The 16,669-nt window shown below is 42.5% G+C and overlaps 1 protein-coding gene across 3 annotated transcripts in view; it reads left to right on the top strand.

Annotated features, from left to right (window-relative positions):
* The first annotated feature begins 800 nt into the window (after window positions 1–800).
* epha7 (eph receptor A7) overlaps window positions 801–16,669 on the top strand; it is a 74,290-nt gene continuing 58,421 nt past the window's right edge. For 2 of the 3 annotated variants that reach the window (XM_086100011.1, XM_086100012.1), the window contains exons 1-3: window positions 804–1,040; window positions 2,042–2,106; window positions 5,437–6,106. In XM_086100011.1, the coding sequence (XP_085956137.1) occupies window positions 947–1,040; window positions 2,042–2,106; window positions 5,437–6,106 (829 nt within the window). In that variant the 5' untranslated portion in view covers window positions 804–946. Of the gene's footprint in view, window positions 1,041–2,041; window positions 2,107–5,436; window positions 6,107–16,669 lie in introns of all 3 variants that reach the window. The other variant, XM_086100010.1, reaches the window with a different exon arrangement.

The following is a 16,669-nucleotide window of genomic DNA, read 5'->3' as shown; positions in this document are numbered from 1 at the left end:
ATATATTACGAACATGAAGAAAGACACACAAATGGTTGGGGGTTTTTTTCCTCCTCTAAATGCCTCGCGATCGAATTGGGACCGTCTGCGATCTACTGGTCGATTGCGATCGATGTAATGGGCACCCCTGAACTAGACAATACTGTACAAACAATATATAACTGCTTTCTTGACTTACTTTAGACTGTTTCAAAAAGTTGAAGAATTTCAAAATGGCCTTTTCATCCTTCCAGTTTGAAGGGGGCGGGGTGGAGACTAAACACATTTCTGACGAGGCTATAGCCTCCCCCGACTTGATCCAGTGTAGCGCCGTGCATGGAAGTACAGTACAGTAGTTGACCTGGTTCATGACTTCACTGGGAAGGGAATCAGGGAGTTTACAGTATCAACAGATAGGGGGCGCCAAACGCAACTAGCCGCAAGTGGAGGAAGTCCACGCAAATCACAGCATGGACACACAGCAGTACGTATTGTACTGTACCGTACCGCATATTGGCATTTTAGATTTACATGTGGATGTGAGGTGGCTAGGAGGTTGACACATCTAGAGCTGGGGGGAGAGAGAAAGAAAGAGAGAGAGAGAGAGAGAGCTTCCCTTGTCCTTGTTTGACGAAATCCCAAACATCTCAATTCTTGCTCTGACCACCCCTACTATCCCCCCCCCCCCCCCCCACTTCCACTCTCTCTCTCTCTCTCTCTCTCGCGCGCGCGCACACACACACACACGATTTCTTTTCAAGGTTATAATTGGACAACTCCCCCATCTGTCCAACTGCTATCACAATCGTCAGTGTCTCCTCCCAGCAGCAACAGAAGCAGCGGCTCTCTATTTCAGTTGAGAACAACAGGATTTGGAACATACAGCCGGTTCCGTATGGAAAGCACCGTCGCAAGCGGCGGTCCAGCGAGTTACTGGCGGCTTTAGATTGATAGCCAAGGCTGCAGGATGGTCTCCGTGTACACCTCCTGGCCGTGGATTACATTGTACCTTCATTTATGTTCCGTATTAAACCCAGGGGTTGCACAAAGTGCAAAAGAAGGTAAGTTCCTTAAGTTTTACTTTGAACCGACCAATTGTGTTTTCGATATCTGGCCAGAGAAACAGAAACGCGTCGGACTTCGTCTAATGTATTTTCTCTTTTCGTGTATTTGATGGAAAGCGCAGATGTGTAATGCGGTCAGATATAATATAAGATTAGTGTGTGGGAACATCAACGCTGTCCAGACGTCTATAGCGATTTCCGGTGTTTTCTCCTCACCACAAATAACAGTCCCGATCAAACCGAAGCCGTCACCCCATTAATATCTTACAACATCGAACAACAAGTCAATATGTTATTCTAACGATCACTATCGTCAGTGAAGGTCTTATAAGCGAATCGATGGTGTTAGTATGCGCGTTGGCTAGTAGGTGGTCCATATTCTTCCTGATCGAGTCTTCGTTCCGTACGGCATTCCTTTCTCGCCTTGGATTTGGAATGAGACTCACAGCAGCTTGCGATCCATACAAAGGCTTTAACGGAGGCTGTAAAAAGCAAAATGAATGAACAAATAAATAAAATGAAGGAAATATTGACACATACAAACCCCGTCTACTCATCAATCAATTTCTATCTATCTATCTATCTATCTATCTATCTATCTATCTATCTATCTATCTATCTATCTATCTATCTATCTATCTATCTATCTATATTTTTGTTCTTCTACTTCCTTCCTTTCATAACTTTGCTGCTCTAAATGGGGAATTTCTTCATTGTGAGACGAATAAAGGGTTTCTTATTCTTATTATATTATTATTATCTATCCATCTCGTTCTCTCCGATGTTTTGCAAGAAAAGGCAATAAAATAAGCACAATTACATTTGTCCACGCAGCTCTTGAAACCAAACTAACTTTGTGCTCCATTAAAAAGTTTTTCATCACTGCCGCTGATATAAACTAGCGTTATCAAGGTATATCATCAAATTATAGGTTATTGGGTGTACCTAACTTAATTGCCCTTGATGAAACGTAACCACCTGCCTCTTGGTCCTATTAGTGGTTCTGTTGGACTCCAAGGCACAGCAGACAGAACTAGAGTGGATCTCCTATCCTCCCAATGGGGTAAGTGTGCAGTATCTCCATTACGATGCCACTTAACACATTTCCCAAGATATTGTAAAAATTGACAATAAAAAATAAATATCGATAAATGAGAATTTATTTTCAGACATGCGTACTTAGCTTGAGTCTGGTCTGCTCCCATTCACACTTGAGATACAGTATATCTATATCTATATCTATATATATATCTATGTATAGATATAGATATATATAGATATTTATGAGATGAGTATGCTGTTCAATGTTCAATGGTTATCTCTTGTCAATTTTTTCTCTGGTAGTAAAAAGTGCTCCTCTCTCAAAGGTCGATGTTACTTATGTGTATAGAAGTAACCATAAGGATAATAGAAAAGTAACTGTAGACTGATTCCTTGAGTGGAGATAATATTGTGTTTGTTGTTCATTGAAAATGCGCCCATTTAAAGGTCATGATTGCCTGTCACTTATACAATTCAAATAAAAAAAAGGCGTTTGAGAGGTTAACTAAAACCGCATGTGCGCACATGCACAAACGCATGCCATGATGAGCAACAGTCACAACGGACCCTAAAAGGTCAAACAGAAAAACAAACAGAAAAATAAACTCGATACAACACTGAGTTTGTGAAAAGGAAATCACTGCCTACCTTAGTGTGAGACCTGTCACGGGGAGCCAGGGTTGCACTTTTTGTAGCGTGTTGAGAGCAGAAACATTACTAACGTAGCACGCGTGTATCGTTTTAAAATGCTGTTCCTGGCGCCCTAGATTCACATTCTTTTAAAATGCCATCAGTGAATTGCGGAGCAAACAAACTTTGAATGAGGAAAAAACAAAAAATGGATATATCTCAACGGCTCTGGTCGCTAGGTGCAATTCAGACTGCTGACCGCTAACAACTTCCTGTGATGAAGGTCATGCACCACCATAGGTTAAAGATGAACTGCTTTGTTATTTATTTATTTATTTATTTATTTTTAAAGGTGGAACTGATAGGATTCTCAGGGTGCTGTGTACACTAACACAAAAATATATCATATTAATAACTGCGGTTGACTGTGATTGACTAGTTGGGCACCCCTGAATTAAAAGGATGCGCCGATCCATCGCTGGCTGATAATTATCGGTCGATGTTAGTGAAAAAGTGTGTGATCAGCGAATCCGATCAAAGCCTCTGAAGGCCGATCGATCACAAATGTTCCAGTAAGGAGTGACTTCTTTTTTTCCCTAAATGTTACTGTCTCTCCATTCCATTACGTATTTATGTTTGTATTTATTTATTTAAAATCAGCAATACACAACACATTGCCATTCACCACTGAAGTTGAGCCATTGACATGGATTATAGTATTTCATACACAATGTAAAGTTATACGAGTTGTTAAAAAAAAAAGAAAATGAAACTGAAACATTTGTGTTTGAATCTGACACACATTAAGCTACTGGTAACAGAAACACATAGTGTATGACAAGGATTAACGTCTTTATAACTTTAAATTAATTAAATGTATTGCACCACGCAATATAATCTGGGAGCTCTAATGCCTTGATCAAATGACACGCGTGTTCAGTGTTGCTGCTATTCACTGGCATCACAAATAACAAAACAAAACATCCCAAAAAAAATCAAGAATATATGCCCTGTATTGATAGCACAAGTTTTGGCATTGACAAAAAAAATATACAGTATATAATAACATAGCCTCATGAAAAGCATTTCAGAATTGAACCAACTATAGCTTCTCTGAAAACCAGCGCCAAAGCTAGCAGGTCTAGCATTAGCCTTAGCATCTCACTACGTTGCGCTCAGCTCAAACCTTCAATGGCCGCAAAGAGTTTCAGAACGGACAGTGGTTGCTGTCTGGACTTGTTGACATTCAAGTTTGATTGCTGCAGTAATCTCAACTGTCTTGTATTTTTAATTCATGTATTTACGGTGTAGCAGCACCATGACATGACGTCATGTCTGATTTCTTCTTCAAGGTTACGTGGGTGCCACCAAGTGTTAAGATACTATAGTTGAAAGCATATATGTTATTTGGAGCACTCTTATTTTCCTGCTACAACTTTTTTATTATATTTATACTTCATGGAATTAATGGTTCGATGATTAATTTCATACTCCAGCAGGATTGGCAACAGGAATATATCAACCATTTGAACCCAAATTCAACTTCATTCCATTGGGTGATTTGGTTTAATTCGAATTGGAATATAAGGAGGTAGTGATTATCTATGTGTGTAATTCTTAAAGGACATTTGTAAACAACTTGTTTTACTCTGGGAAAATAACATTTCAACCTATTTTCTGACACGTTATAGACTAACCTAGTAATTGAATCATCATTTGTGAATTTCCTGCAATGTCTCTTTAAAGCAATGTCCTGTTTTTGGATAATAAATGGGTAGAGATTGAACTAATGTTTTATTTTTATTTTTAAATATCACTCAATTGTTATATTTTCCGCACTGTAAGGAGTATCGGGCGCACCTTCAATGATTGGCCTATTTTCAAACTGTACTCACATATACAGTACCTGTATCAGAAAATGGATGGATGGATGGATTGATGCATTGTAAGGTGCATGGAATAGAAGCTATAATCGTGGGAGGGGTTACATTATGCATCCACTAGATGGAGCTACGCCAAAGGGATTGCAATACAATACAGCTTTATTTATATAGCACTTTCACAACCTCTGCAGCTATTACAAAGCACTTTACAAAACATTTAAAATACTACGTCCAAGAAATCAGAATATTGATCCATATATAAGGTGCATCGGATTATAAGGCACACTGTTGGCTTTTGAGAAAATGGAATGCTTTTAGGCGCGCCTTATAGTGTGGAAAATACGGTCATTGAAAAAAAACATCAACTGATTAATAGATAATTTTAGAAAAATCAATACTTGTATCACTAAACTTGAAAATTTTACAGTAGATCCATGTGTTCGGTATCGGTATTGGCCGATCACACTCATGGATGATCGGTATGGGTATCGGCATCTTAAAACAATGATCGGAACATCCCTCATTGTTTCATTGCTGGAGCCTATCGCAGCAGGCGGGGGACACCCTAAACTGCTTGCCAGCCAATCGCAGGGCACACAAAGACAATCAAAACCACAAGACGTAATTTCCACCCTTGAGATTGAAAGTCTACTGTCATTAAGGACGACAGAAATCGGAGAAAATTTGGGAATTCTGAGGATTTGGACAATTGCAAATTAAACCAGATGTCTAAACGCTGAATCGATGATCAAAAATATTTGTCGCTCAATTTGATAATCAATTCATTGGTTAATCATTGCACCTCTTTTTTTTTTTTTTTTTTTTTTTTTTTTTTTTAGTGGGAAGAGATCAGCGGCTTGGACGAGAGCTACACACCCATTCGCACCTACCAGGTTTGCAGAGTCATGGAGCCCAATCAGAATAACTGGCTTCGGACTAACTGGATCGAAAAGCGCAATGCCCAGAGAATTTTTGTGGAGCTGAAGTTTACCTTAAGGGATTGTAACAGTTTACCTGGTATGGTGGGAACCTGCAAGGAGACTTTCAACTTGTATTACCAGGAAACCGATTCAGAGGTGGGTAGGAGTATGCAAGAGACCCGGTATGTTAAAATTGACACCATTGCAGCAGATGAAAGCTTCACTCAGGGCGACCTCGGTGAGAGGAAGATGAAGCTCAACACTGAAGTGCGCATAATTGGCCCCCTGTCCAGGCAGGGCTTTTACCTGGCCTTTCAAGACGTAGGGGCATGTATCGCCCTGGTCTCTGTCAAAGTTTATTATAAGAAGTGCTGGTCCATCATCGAGAACTTGACCATATTCCCTGACACCGTGACGGGATCAGAGTTCTCCTCCCTGGTGGAGGTTGAGGGAATATGCGTAAACAATGCGGAGGAGGAGGCTGACAACTCTCCGAAGATGCACTGCAGCGCTGAAGGGGAATGGCTGGTGCCCATCGGGAAATGCATATGTAAAGCAGGATTTCATCAAAAAGGAGACGCATGCGAACGTGAGTTGCTTTAATTTTCTTTTTGTGATCAGGGCAAAATGCATTATTTAGACATCAGACAGTTCATAAATTAGTTACCATTGACTCTCACTCCCTCACCTCTCTCTCTTTCTAGCGTGTTGTTTGCAGTTATCTAGGATATCTAAATGGATGGCAAGTGTATGCGATATCCCATCTCAGTTTTAATCATCCAAATCATACTTTCGGCCTTTCTCTCTCTCAAAAAAAAAAAAAGGCCATAGATCAGTCAGCATGGTTTGGTTGTGTTTTTCCTGCTGGTCTTGCTGGTGCCATCAACAAGACCAGCAGCAAAAGAACAATAAAAGCAGCCAAGAGTCAAACACTCGATCCTTCATCCGCTAGGCAAGCCGCTCTCCCAACTGAACCACAGCCACCCAGCAAGACCGACATGCTTTTATTACCCAGCTAGTACCTGGTGACACCCAGCAAGAAGAATCCAGCTGGTCACCAGCTCCTGGCAGGGCCCAGCAACTTGCCGGCGCCGCTGGGCAGCTGTGGTTCAGTTCATGGAGCTTGTTGCCAAGTGACCGAATGTTCTTCTGTTTGAATTTCTTTCTTGGTATGACTGCCAACCTCAGTCTGTAGTTTATAATGTTGCAGTGGACAATAATATACAAAAGGAAAGCTTCAGAGAATAGCTTTCATGGTAGCCTAATCACACGTTGTATTTTGGATGATGTCGCTGTTCCCAGTACAACTACAGAGTCCTATTAAGTTGTTTTCGTACTTTTATTACTTCTACTACTTATGCTGTCGGAGGCAGCAAAAAACAATTGTAGACCGTGGACAAAAAAGCCCTCTGTTTATTTCCAGGAGAGCTGCTATATTTAGTCCCAAAACTCACTTGCATGTCAATATGACTCTGACATCGCAACACCGAATGGCTCCTGTCAATTCCTCTGCAATATGCCTTTTACTCGTTCTACTAAGGCACACACACACACACACACACACACACACACACACACACACACACACACACACACACACACACACACACACACACACACACACACACTGTATATTAGCATGTTGTTGAGAATTCTAAAGCACTCCACTTAGTCCAGAAAAAAAACTGCATTTAGACGCAGATTGATCAATAGCAATCCGAATTCTAAGTAGCTTAACAACAGTGTACGAATTTAAAGTGTCTGCGACCGTGTAAAAAAGAGCTTCTGAAGGAGCTTGTGTCATTGTTGTAACAAATTTTCAGCAAGGTTCATTCTGCCATTTTGTAGTCTAAACTTGATGTCACTTTCATTCTTCCAACAAGGGAATTGCAGCTGTCGTTGGGATTTTGAAATACAATTTCATCCTCACGTAGGTTGCTATGGTTCTGACATATCGTGTAAAATATTTAGTATGATAAGCTGACAGAGTTGTCGTTTGGGTCATTTGATGATCTGCATGCTATGATCTACTCTTTCATCACTGTCACTGTGAGGGAACCACTCATCTTTATACCCCTAAGCCGCCAAACCCTTTTCTCTATTTAATTTATGTTGTGTGGCAGTCTTTCCTGTTAAATTTCCAATCTTCTTTGCTTGCTGTGTTGTGTGGTCTCAGAGTTATAATGCTACGAGTGTTCCAGCAGCTTGTCGGGGCTCATTTTTACAGAGAAGTGCTATGTTGAGAGCCCGAGAGCCCGAGAGCCCGAGAGCCCGAGCCCTTGTTAGACAGTACATAGTCTTTCATGACATCATTTCAAAATCAACCACAATCAGAAAAATGAGCATCTGTTGACCTTTACGGATGAAACAGGCACATCAAGAACTCAATCACACAAGAAATCAAATACAATCCAACATCCCCCGATGTACTGCCGCCATCCATCTTGACTGTCAGGGAATTAAAAAGAAGTTAGTTGGAGACTGACAGATGATTGGCCCCCTTTTGTTTGGCAGTCAATCAAGTGGTGTTTGTCTGCAACAGTAAGGATGTAAGGAAGCCAATGGGCGGTCCAGCTCAGGCTTTGACAGAAGGGTTGCTTTTTGCATCTGAACCCCATTCCCTCACCCCCTCTCCAGAAAGCGAAATCGTCAGAAGTTCCTAATTTATCTTGATGCCTCCCCCTGACGGATCAGATGTAAATCTAATTCGTCAAGTGGATGTCGATTTCAATTGTCAACTGAGCCCCCAGGAGATCCATGTAGATGTACATCTAAACATTTAAATAGATGTGATGGATGTGTGCTGGGTCTCTCTTTGCCCGAGTCGCCTCCCTGTGAATAATAGCCTTTCGCAACAGCAATAAGATGTTCTCAAAAGTGAATAACTGTGTCAATGAAAATGTCATTGCCATCAGAAGGACAAGTCCTTGTGTAATGGTAATTGTAAGATAACAGAGTACTCTGGAAATTCGAGTGTAAACTTTGGCTCGGGCTTGGATGACAGTTATTTAAAATTTGAAGTTTGACCGATGACAATGGTCAAGTTTCCTGTTTAGGCTTTTACTGTTTGTCCTGTCATTTGTTGTTGACAGACCACGTGATTAGAACACAGTAATAGATACAATACAAAAATACATAACAAATGTAGAAGAAAAAACAACAACTGTGAACTATACTAAGAAATGGACCAATCAGGAATAACAATTACGCCGAACAATGTAAACATAATATTGAAGTTGTTATCTTATGTACGGCGTTAGCATCATCGCTACTTGCAAATGTGACTGATCAAAAGATGACACGCTTGATTTTTATTTTATTTTTTTCCTGCTTTGGCTCTCGACGGAGCCGGGCGCTTTTCTGCTCTGCTCCTGTTCCAAAAGCTTTACTCCTCTGCCTAACTTTGTCAAAATGTGCTGTCTTCTGTCTTGATGTAGCCTCCGGCTGTATTTTTTTTTTTTCTTCTAAAAACCAACCATGAAATAAGTCAGCTGGACTCGCAGCATTATGGATATTTTAATTTTATTTTTTTCAAGTGAAAGAGCAGGTGGTTGGGAGCCTGCTTGCCCCTGTGGGACATTTGCTGCTGGGCACACCTCAGATCCTTGGCAGCAGTGCAGTTTTGTTTGCCTGACAATATTGTCCGTAGAAGATGTGGAAGACATCTACATTATTGGTCTTCTGATAACAGGTATCCTGCTGTTTGGAGTTGACAATTTCCTGTTCTATAACAAAATTCAGCCGGCGAGAGCAGCCTCGTTAGAAGGGAATAAGCTGCCGGCCTTTCTGGTTGGTGCAGGGCGGGTGATCAACACTTCGACCAACTCAATCGCCAAGTGGTTGCGGGATTAGAGCCGCTTCGCAAAATAGAAAGAAACTAGGAGGAGTTGGCCCGGCCTGGAATAAATTCAATGACTGATCGAGGCTTTGGCTGATTGACACCCTTGAGAAGTCGCAAACTAAAAGTCTTTCAAGGTTGTCTGAAATTATGGACAAACCTGTTCCCAAAAGAACTGCGATCTGGACTTTCCCTTGGACGGAAAACATTTGACCGGACGCTAGCATTCTTATCTGCCCCCTCCTTCCCGAGCCAGGGACTGATAAACTACAGGTGCTTGACACGCAGACATCATCAAACGCAAATAATGCATGCCCTGCAATATCAACTTCTTCGTTGGATTTCGATTTGCTCCAGCCCCACGCTTTTCAACTTGATTGGCTAAGCTGAGCTACTCGCCGGTCTGATTGTGGCGCGTCCACCCCTTTCCCCCTTCCATCCTCTCCATTCACTGTCAAGTTGTGAGATTTGGTGTACTTGTATTTTAAATGTGCGCGGCATGTGCTGAGGTTTTTTTTTACTCTGGTTCAAACCACGCTTCCACTTAAGAAGAATGGTTGGAGACCGTTTTTTTCACACCCCTCATCCCAGTTGTTTTCTTTTCACATCTAATATATTGGGACACTTAACAGCGAACAGCCGGGCTTCCCGTTCGGTCTCCCCCTGTTGGTCATTGTTTTGTTTATGTTCCTCTGGATGGGTTGCAACTGGGAAAATCAATTCCTTGTGTGAGTGTTTTTTTACATACTTGGCCATTAAATTTGATTCTGATTCTGACTGCTGTTTTCATCCGGTGGCTGCCGGGTAGTTAGTAAACTGCTAATGTGTACGTGGCTAGGCTGTGTGAACTGCTCACTTTTTCATGCTTTTCACTTGATCACTTGGGTACTCCTTGTTCAAATAATGCAACAGGTTTCTTGTATTTTCTTGTCTTGGACATCATAGCATGCACAACGTCTTGCTCTGGAGATACCGCTAGGGGAGGAACTTGTCAAAATGGCTTCATCTTCGGATCAGCTGTGCGTTTAGCTGTACATTTGGTCCAACTTTCCGTTTCTTCTTTCATTTATTGGCTGGTTCTGTTTATTTCAACTTGCCAACCAACTTTAGAAGCGGGACCCGGATTGGCTAGAGTCAGGCACATTTCCGTCACGTCTGATGGAGTAAATTTGCTCCCAGCTCACAGGTCTGTCTCTGTGTGGCCAACTGGACTGAGGCCCGGTACGGGTCCACGGACCATTGGTTGGGGACCCCTGTTCGACTTCACCCAAATCTAATTTGGTATGAGTTTGATGCTTCACTGTTGCACGTTAATTTTGTTTTGTTGAATGACCGGATCAGTTAATGCTGAGGATTTATGAAAACGTGTGACATTTATTCAGATTTTGAATATTTTGAGTGTTTTGGGAAGTCATAATGACTTTCATAATGACCATGTACATCATCACGAGTACTTTTTCTGTAGCACAAGCTAGCAATAACAAAAAAGTCCATCCTAGCAATTGAATATAAGAACCAAGAACTCTAAGAACTAACAATTATCTGGTGTCCTGTAAGGAAGCAACATCAATTTACATGGACACCAATACTACTGTTTACTGCCTGTGCTAATCTGTGTAATTTGCAGTCATTGAGAGTTGATCAGTGAGAAGTACTACACAGTCACAGAATTCTTGCAAGCACTATATCTTGCGGTACACACGAGGTGCTGATTTGCCGGCAGTGATCGAATGTGAACACTTACCTTGAGGCGCCACAATGAATCGACGACTAATTGTTGACCACATTAATCGAGAACGATTTTTTCGGCCAAGAGCCAGCAGACTGGTCCCAAGTCGACTTTGAGTGGTGGGAGGAGGAAATGGAGAGAAAAAAAAAAAGATTTGTGTGTTTGTGTCTTTAGGTTTCATTGATGTTCAGGCGCTCCGCCTGTTGCTCGTCGTGGCGTGCATGCATATGTGCGCGAGTGCATGGTCGTGTGTGTGTGTGTTCATATGCTTGCACGTGCGCGATCGGGTCGATCGTGGGAGGTTGGTCGCACCCAAAGTCGATCTTTGGGCAAAAAAAGTGTGTGTGTGTGTGTGTGTGTGTGTGTGTGCGTGCGTGTGTGCGAGCGTGCGTGCATGTGTGTGTGTGTGGCTCTTTGCAGTAACACAGTAAAAAAAATGGCTCTTAGTCTCTGACTGGTTGGCCACCCCTGCTCTAAATTGCCCCTAGGTGTGAGTGTGAGTGCGAATGGTTGTTCATCTCTGTGTGCCCTGCGATTGGCTGGAAACCGGTTCAGGGTGTCCCCCGCCTACTGCCCGAAGACGGCTGGGATAGGCTACAGCACCCCCCGCGACCCTTGCGAGGATAAAGCGGATTGGAAAATGGATGGATGCATAATATCTTAAATGTTCATCTCTAGACATCGATTTAAGAACAATATATCAGACCTAATTCCAATATCTGATAGGTTTGAACCAAGAACTGAATATTAACTTCAGTTACACATGGCTGAAGACAAGCACAGTGCCACATGAAAGACTGCTTCATGTGTTTAGTAATGTGAGTGCACTGGCTGACAGGGCACTGTCAAGATGGAAGATGGATTGTTGCAATTGACCCCTGATGACCAGAAGAGTCCACTCCCCAGCCCACCTCCTACTGCAAGACAAAAGAAGCTTTTCTTCTTTTGTAGCAGCCCTCATCTCGAGTTGCACCAACAGGTTAAGACATTGCTGCCAATCCCTCATCCAGTGCCACTTAACATTCTAAGCTTTTGCCCTTTTCAGCTGAACTTAACTGTCGCACAGATTGTTTTTTTTTTTTTTTTGTCAGTGTCTCCCCACTCACTGAGAGAGATCTGATCGGAGAGGGAAATTCTTTTCCAGAAGATCGTGTCTCTTTGGTCTTCTTTTTGTGGTGTCCCCATGGCATGAAGGTGAAAGTGATTTGTTACTAAGGCCTGGGGTCTCGCCACCATGAGAGAGAGAGGGAGGGAGAGAGGGAGAGAGGGAGAGGCAGAGAGAGAGAGCGAGAGAGTGGGAGAGCGTTTCCGTCAGTTGATGTGACCCTCTGGAAGACTTCAAAGTTCAATGAACAATCAATCAACTATTTTGAGGGTATTTTGGTTCCACATAAGTAGTGGTTGATAAGGTTTAACTTGCAAATCACTATGATATATTGGTCCATATATTAGGTACATTGGATTATAAGGTGCCCTGTTGGCTTATGGGAAAAGCCAACAGGGCCAATAGTGCGGAAAATACGGTAATAGTGTGCATTTTATTTGTTTTTGGATTCATGTTAAAACATGCATATCTGCCAAATTTTGTGTCCTTGGAAATTGTTGCCTCTTTCACACCAAAGATGAAATGGCATTTCAATTTACATCCAACTGGAAATATGTGACGCATGAGCAAACAATGTTTACATTGTGCGAGCAAAAGTACAACTGACAACTGACTGTTCTGGAAAGCTGCATATTTGTGAACAGAAGCAATATATGTTCAAAAAGCTCGCTCGTAAATTTGCAAAAGCATCGAGGGCAATTCATTTAATTTATTTACATCTTTATTTTATGTCACCGATGGTGCAGTGGTACACTCGCCTGACTTGTGTGCGGGCGGCGTGGGATCGATTCCCACTTGGTGACTGTGTGATTGTGGGTGTGAATGGTTGTCTGTCTCTACATGTGCCCTGGGACTGACTGGCGACCAGTTCACCCAAAGTCAGCTAGAACAGACTCCAGTGACCCGCTTCCAGGTCTAAGCGGTGTTGAAAATCAATGGATGGATGGCTATTTATTTTATTTACATTTTTCGCTGTAGACTGAATGCATTTCGGTTTATCCATCCATCCATCCAGTTTTTGATCCGCTTGATCCTCACTAGGGTCGCGGGGGGTGCTGGAGCCTGTCCCAGCTGTCTCCGGGCAGTAGGCGGGGGACACTCTGTATTGGTTGCCAGCCAATCGCAGGGCACACATAGATAAACAACCGTCCGTGCTCACACTCACACCAATTTTAGAGTGTTCAATCAGCCTGCCACGCATGTTTTTGGAATGTGAGTGTAGCTGTCCTATATTCCCAATTTGTATTGTTGTGGAATTTTCAGCAGTTAAGCAAGACTGATAAAACAGACTGAGAAGGGAAAGCAAATTTTCTTTTGGGTTTCCTTTATATTTATACTGATTAGCACGTCGGCCTCACAGTGCGGAAGTGCAGGGTTTGAAACTCAAAATTCGCTACATTTGTGAGCATTCACCGCTCAGTGAGATATGTTTCATGGTTTAAAATTTGCAATAAAAAATGTCCTTTTCATTTTCGAATAAGTGCGGCTCGGTGTTCCAGTGGTTAGCGCGTCGACCTCACAGTGCAGAGGTCGCGGGTTCGATCCCGGCTCCGGCCATCCTGTGTGGAGTTTGCATGTTCCCCTGGGCCTGTGTGGGTTTTCGCCCCGAACTCCGGTTTCCTCCCACATTCCAGAAAACATGCATGGCAGGCTGATTGAACACTTCAAATTGTCCCGAGGTGTGGGTGTGAGCGTGGATGGTTGTTGGTCTCTGTGTGCTGGCAACCGATTCAGGCTGTCCCCCGCCTACTGCCCAAAGACGGCTGGGATAGGCTCCAGCATCCTCCGCGACCCTTGTGAGGATAAGCGGATCGGAAAATGGATGGCTGGATGGATTTTCGAATAAAAAAAATGAAGAGCTGCTGAGCGGTGACTGGTGTGTTCATGAACGTAAATGACTCTGCTTGTTTGTTCAACTCACCGGCAGTGTCTTCGTCAATTAGCTCTCAATGATGAGTCATTGTCCTGCAATAGAAACTTTTTAAGTACTATTTAAGTACTTTTTTGCTCTTCGAACACAACCTGCTGTCTCTCCCATACATTTGTTCAAAAATTTTTCATTAAAATGTTTTCTGGCTTTTGTTAATTTAGATGCGAAGCTAATAATAGATTGTCAATTAAAAAAAAAAAGAAGAAGCCTTGTCATACGTTCTTGTCTTGACTGCTTACTAGTGTAGTTTGCATGCTTTTGTGGAAAAGTGGCAACTAACAACAAAAAATACAGTAATTCATTGGACTTCAGTCATAAATATTTAATTACCTATTCCCGTTTAACCATTTCATGCACCCTGTAACCCGATAACGTATAAGCTGTCCACTGTAGTAACTGCCGTCCCTGAAAGGGTAAAACACTTTACATTTCAGTGTCGACATTTAAAAAATATATATATTTTTTACTTCCTCTACTTACAACTTGTAGGTTGAACGCTACTGCAGTGAGATCTCACCTTCGTGGGGGGTTGAAAAGGTGAACAAATGATTGAAATTGAACGATAACATATGTTATGTTGCGGAATCATTGCAAGATAAAGTCAACGTGCAATATTGCATTCATTCCTCTCTTTAGCGGACCAGATAGAAAAGCCCAACGAGTCTAATCTGGCCCGTAGGTTGCAATTTGCCCATACAGTCATACCTCGGTTTACAACCATAATCCGTTCCAGAGGGCTGTTCGAAAACCGAAACCACGCTCTTTTAAAAAAAAATAGAAAAATCTTTATTGAAAACGTCTGCTCACAATGGAACCCTACACGAGGAAGCGTCACTTCCTCGTGTAAGGAAGGCGAGAGGAGTCAAGTGTCGCATTCAAGTGCGCTCAGTTTCTTCGAGAACCGATTTTCGGTTGTCATCCGAGGCATAAAAAAATCAAAATTTTTGGTCGATAACCGGTTTGGTCAAGAACAGAGACGTTCGAAAACCGAGGTTTGGCTGTACTTGGTTTTTGAGCAACCCCTGACAGATTCATCCATTTTCAATGGTTAGTGCAGGGGTGGCCAATCAGTCAGAGACTCAGAGCCAATTTTTTTACTGTGTTACTGCAAAGAGCCACATCGCGGATGTGCATGCACACAGACAGACAGACACACACACACACACACACACACACACACACACACACACACACACACACACACACACACACACACACACACACAAGCTGCAGTGGTTACTTACTACTTGGGTCAGCTTGCTACATATTTGACGGAAGAAGATCGACTTTTGAAGCGACAACCTCCCGCGATCGACCCAATCGCGCACGTGCAAGCATATACACACGCACGCACGCGGGCCTCCAACTACGCACACGTGCGCATACGCATGCATGCACGCCGAGATGAGCGACAGCCGGAACGTCACCGAACATGAACGAAATCGAAACACACAGACATACAAAGTACCCCCCCCCCCCCCCACCCCCCATTCCCTCCTCCCAATGCTCACACTCGACTTGGGACCAGTCCACTGGCTCCCGGTCAATCGCGATTGACGCATTGGGCCCCCCTGCTTTAAAAACTCAGGTAATTCACTGACTAGCTTCGCGTTTAGCGCTGAACACCGTTGTTTGCGCATGAGCGGTGATTCAGTTGTCATCTGATTGGTTGCCCTGTATGTCAATCAAGAAACGGGATTGGTGACAGGCTGACGCAGTAAGTTTTATGTCTTTAGCGCCGTTGTTTGAATGGCAACGCCACTGCCAAGGCGTTTGACACTTGTCATGTGAAAGCCCGGGAGCTGCATTGAACCAGCCAATGAGCCGCATGTGGCTCGCGAGCTGCGGGTTGTCCACCTCTGGGTTAGTGCAAAAACTTTCAGACGTATCTAGAATTATTCATAAAATAATCTCAAATTTTCATTTCAAGTGGATATTGTGGTAATTCAACAATGTTGAGAGAATTGGGTTGCAGTTAAACATCCAATAAAACACAACCTCACAAAAAATTACAGCTCCTCTTATCTATGTTCAGTCATGTGTGACCCAAGCTCGGTTTTACTTTGTGAGATGATATTGCCACAATTAAGAGGATCTATCTCTTGCTAATCTTGCCATGCCTTGTTCGTGTTCTAAGATTGCAGACATCAGCCAGTCCCTTTCCCTTCACACATTTAAAAAAAAAAAATGAAAGGCTTTGCCATTGGAAAATGTTTGCTCATTAATTCACTGAGGAGCCAAATGGAATGAAGGAAATATTTGTTTTTCTCTCCCTGTTTAACCTCCATTTGCTTCTCTGAGGACAGAGACGTTTTGCTTTTGTAAATAAGCCAACTGTGGTGTCTTTCTGCCCAGCTTTTTTCCAAGTCAACAGCCATAAAACATTAGTGTGTCTGGCTCTATTTTGCAGAATACAAGAATAACTTACAAGGCGCTTAAATGTCCAAGGACTTATGTCATTTTAAGTTTAAAATAGATAAATCCTCCAGTGAATACCATACAAAACAAGCACCATCCATTCCCAACCCAGTTACATGCAGTCTACTGAGT

This window comes from Hippocampus guttulatus, chromosome 20, assembly GCF_054856545.1.
Source record: "Hippocampus guttulatus isolate MCC_2025c chromosome 20, RoL_Hgut_1.0, whole genome shotgun sequence".
Lineage (NCBI taxonomy): Eukaryota > Metazoa > Chordata > Actinopteri > Syngnathiformes > Syngnathidae > Hippocampus > Hippocampus guttulatus.
The sequence above is the reverse complement of the archived record's forward strand: the minus strand, read 5'-3'. Positions and strand labels throughout refer to the sequence as shown.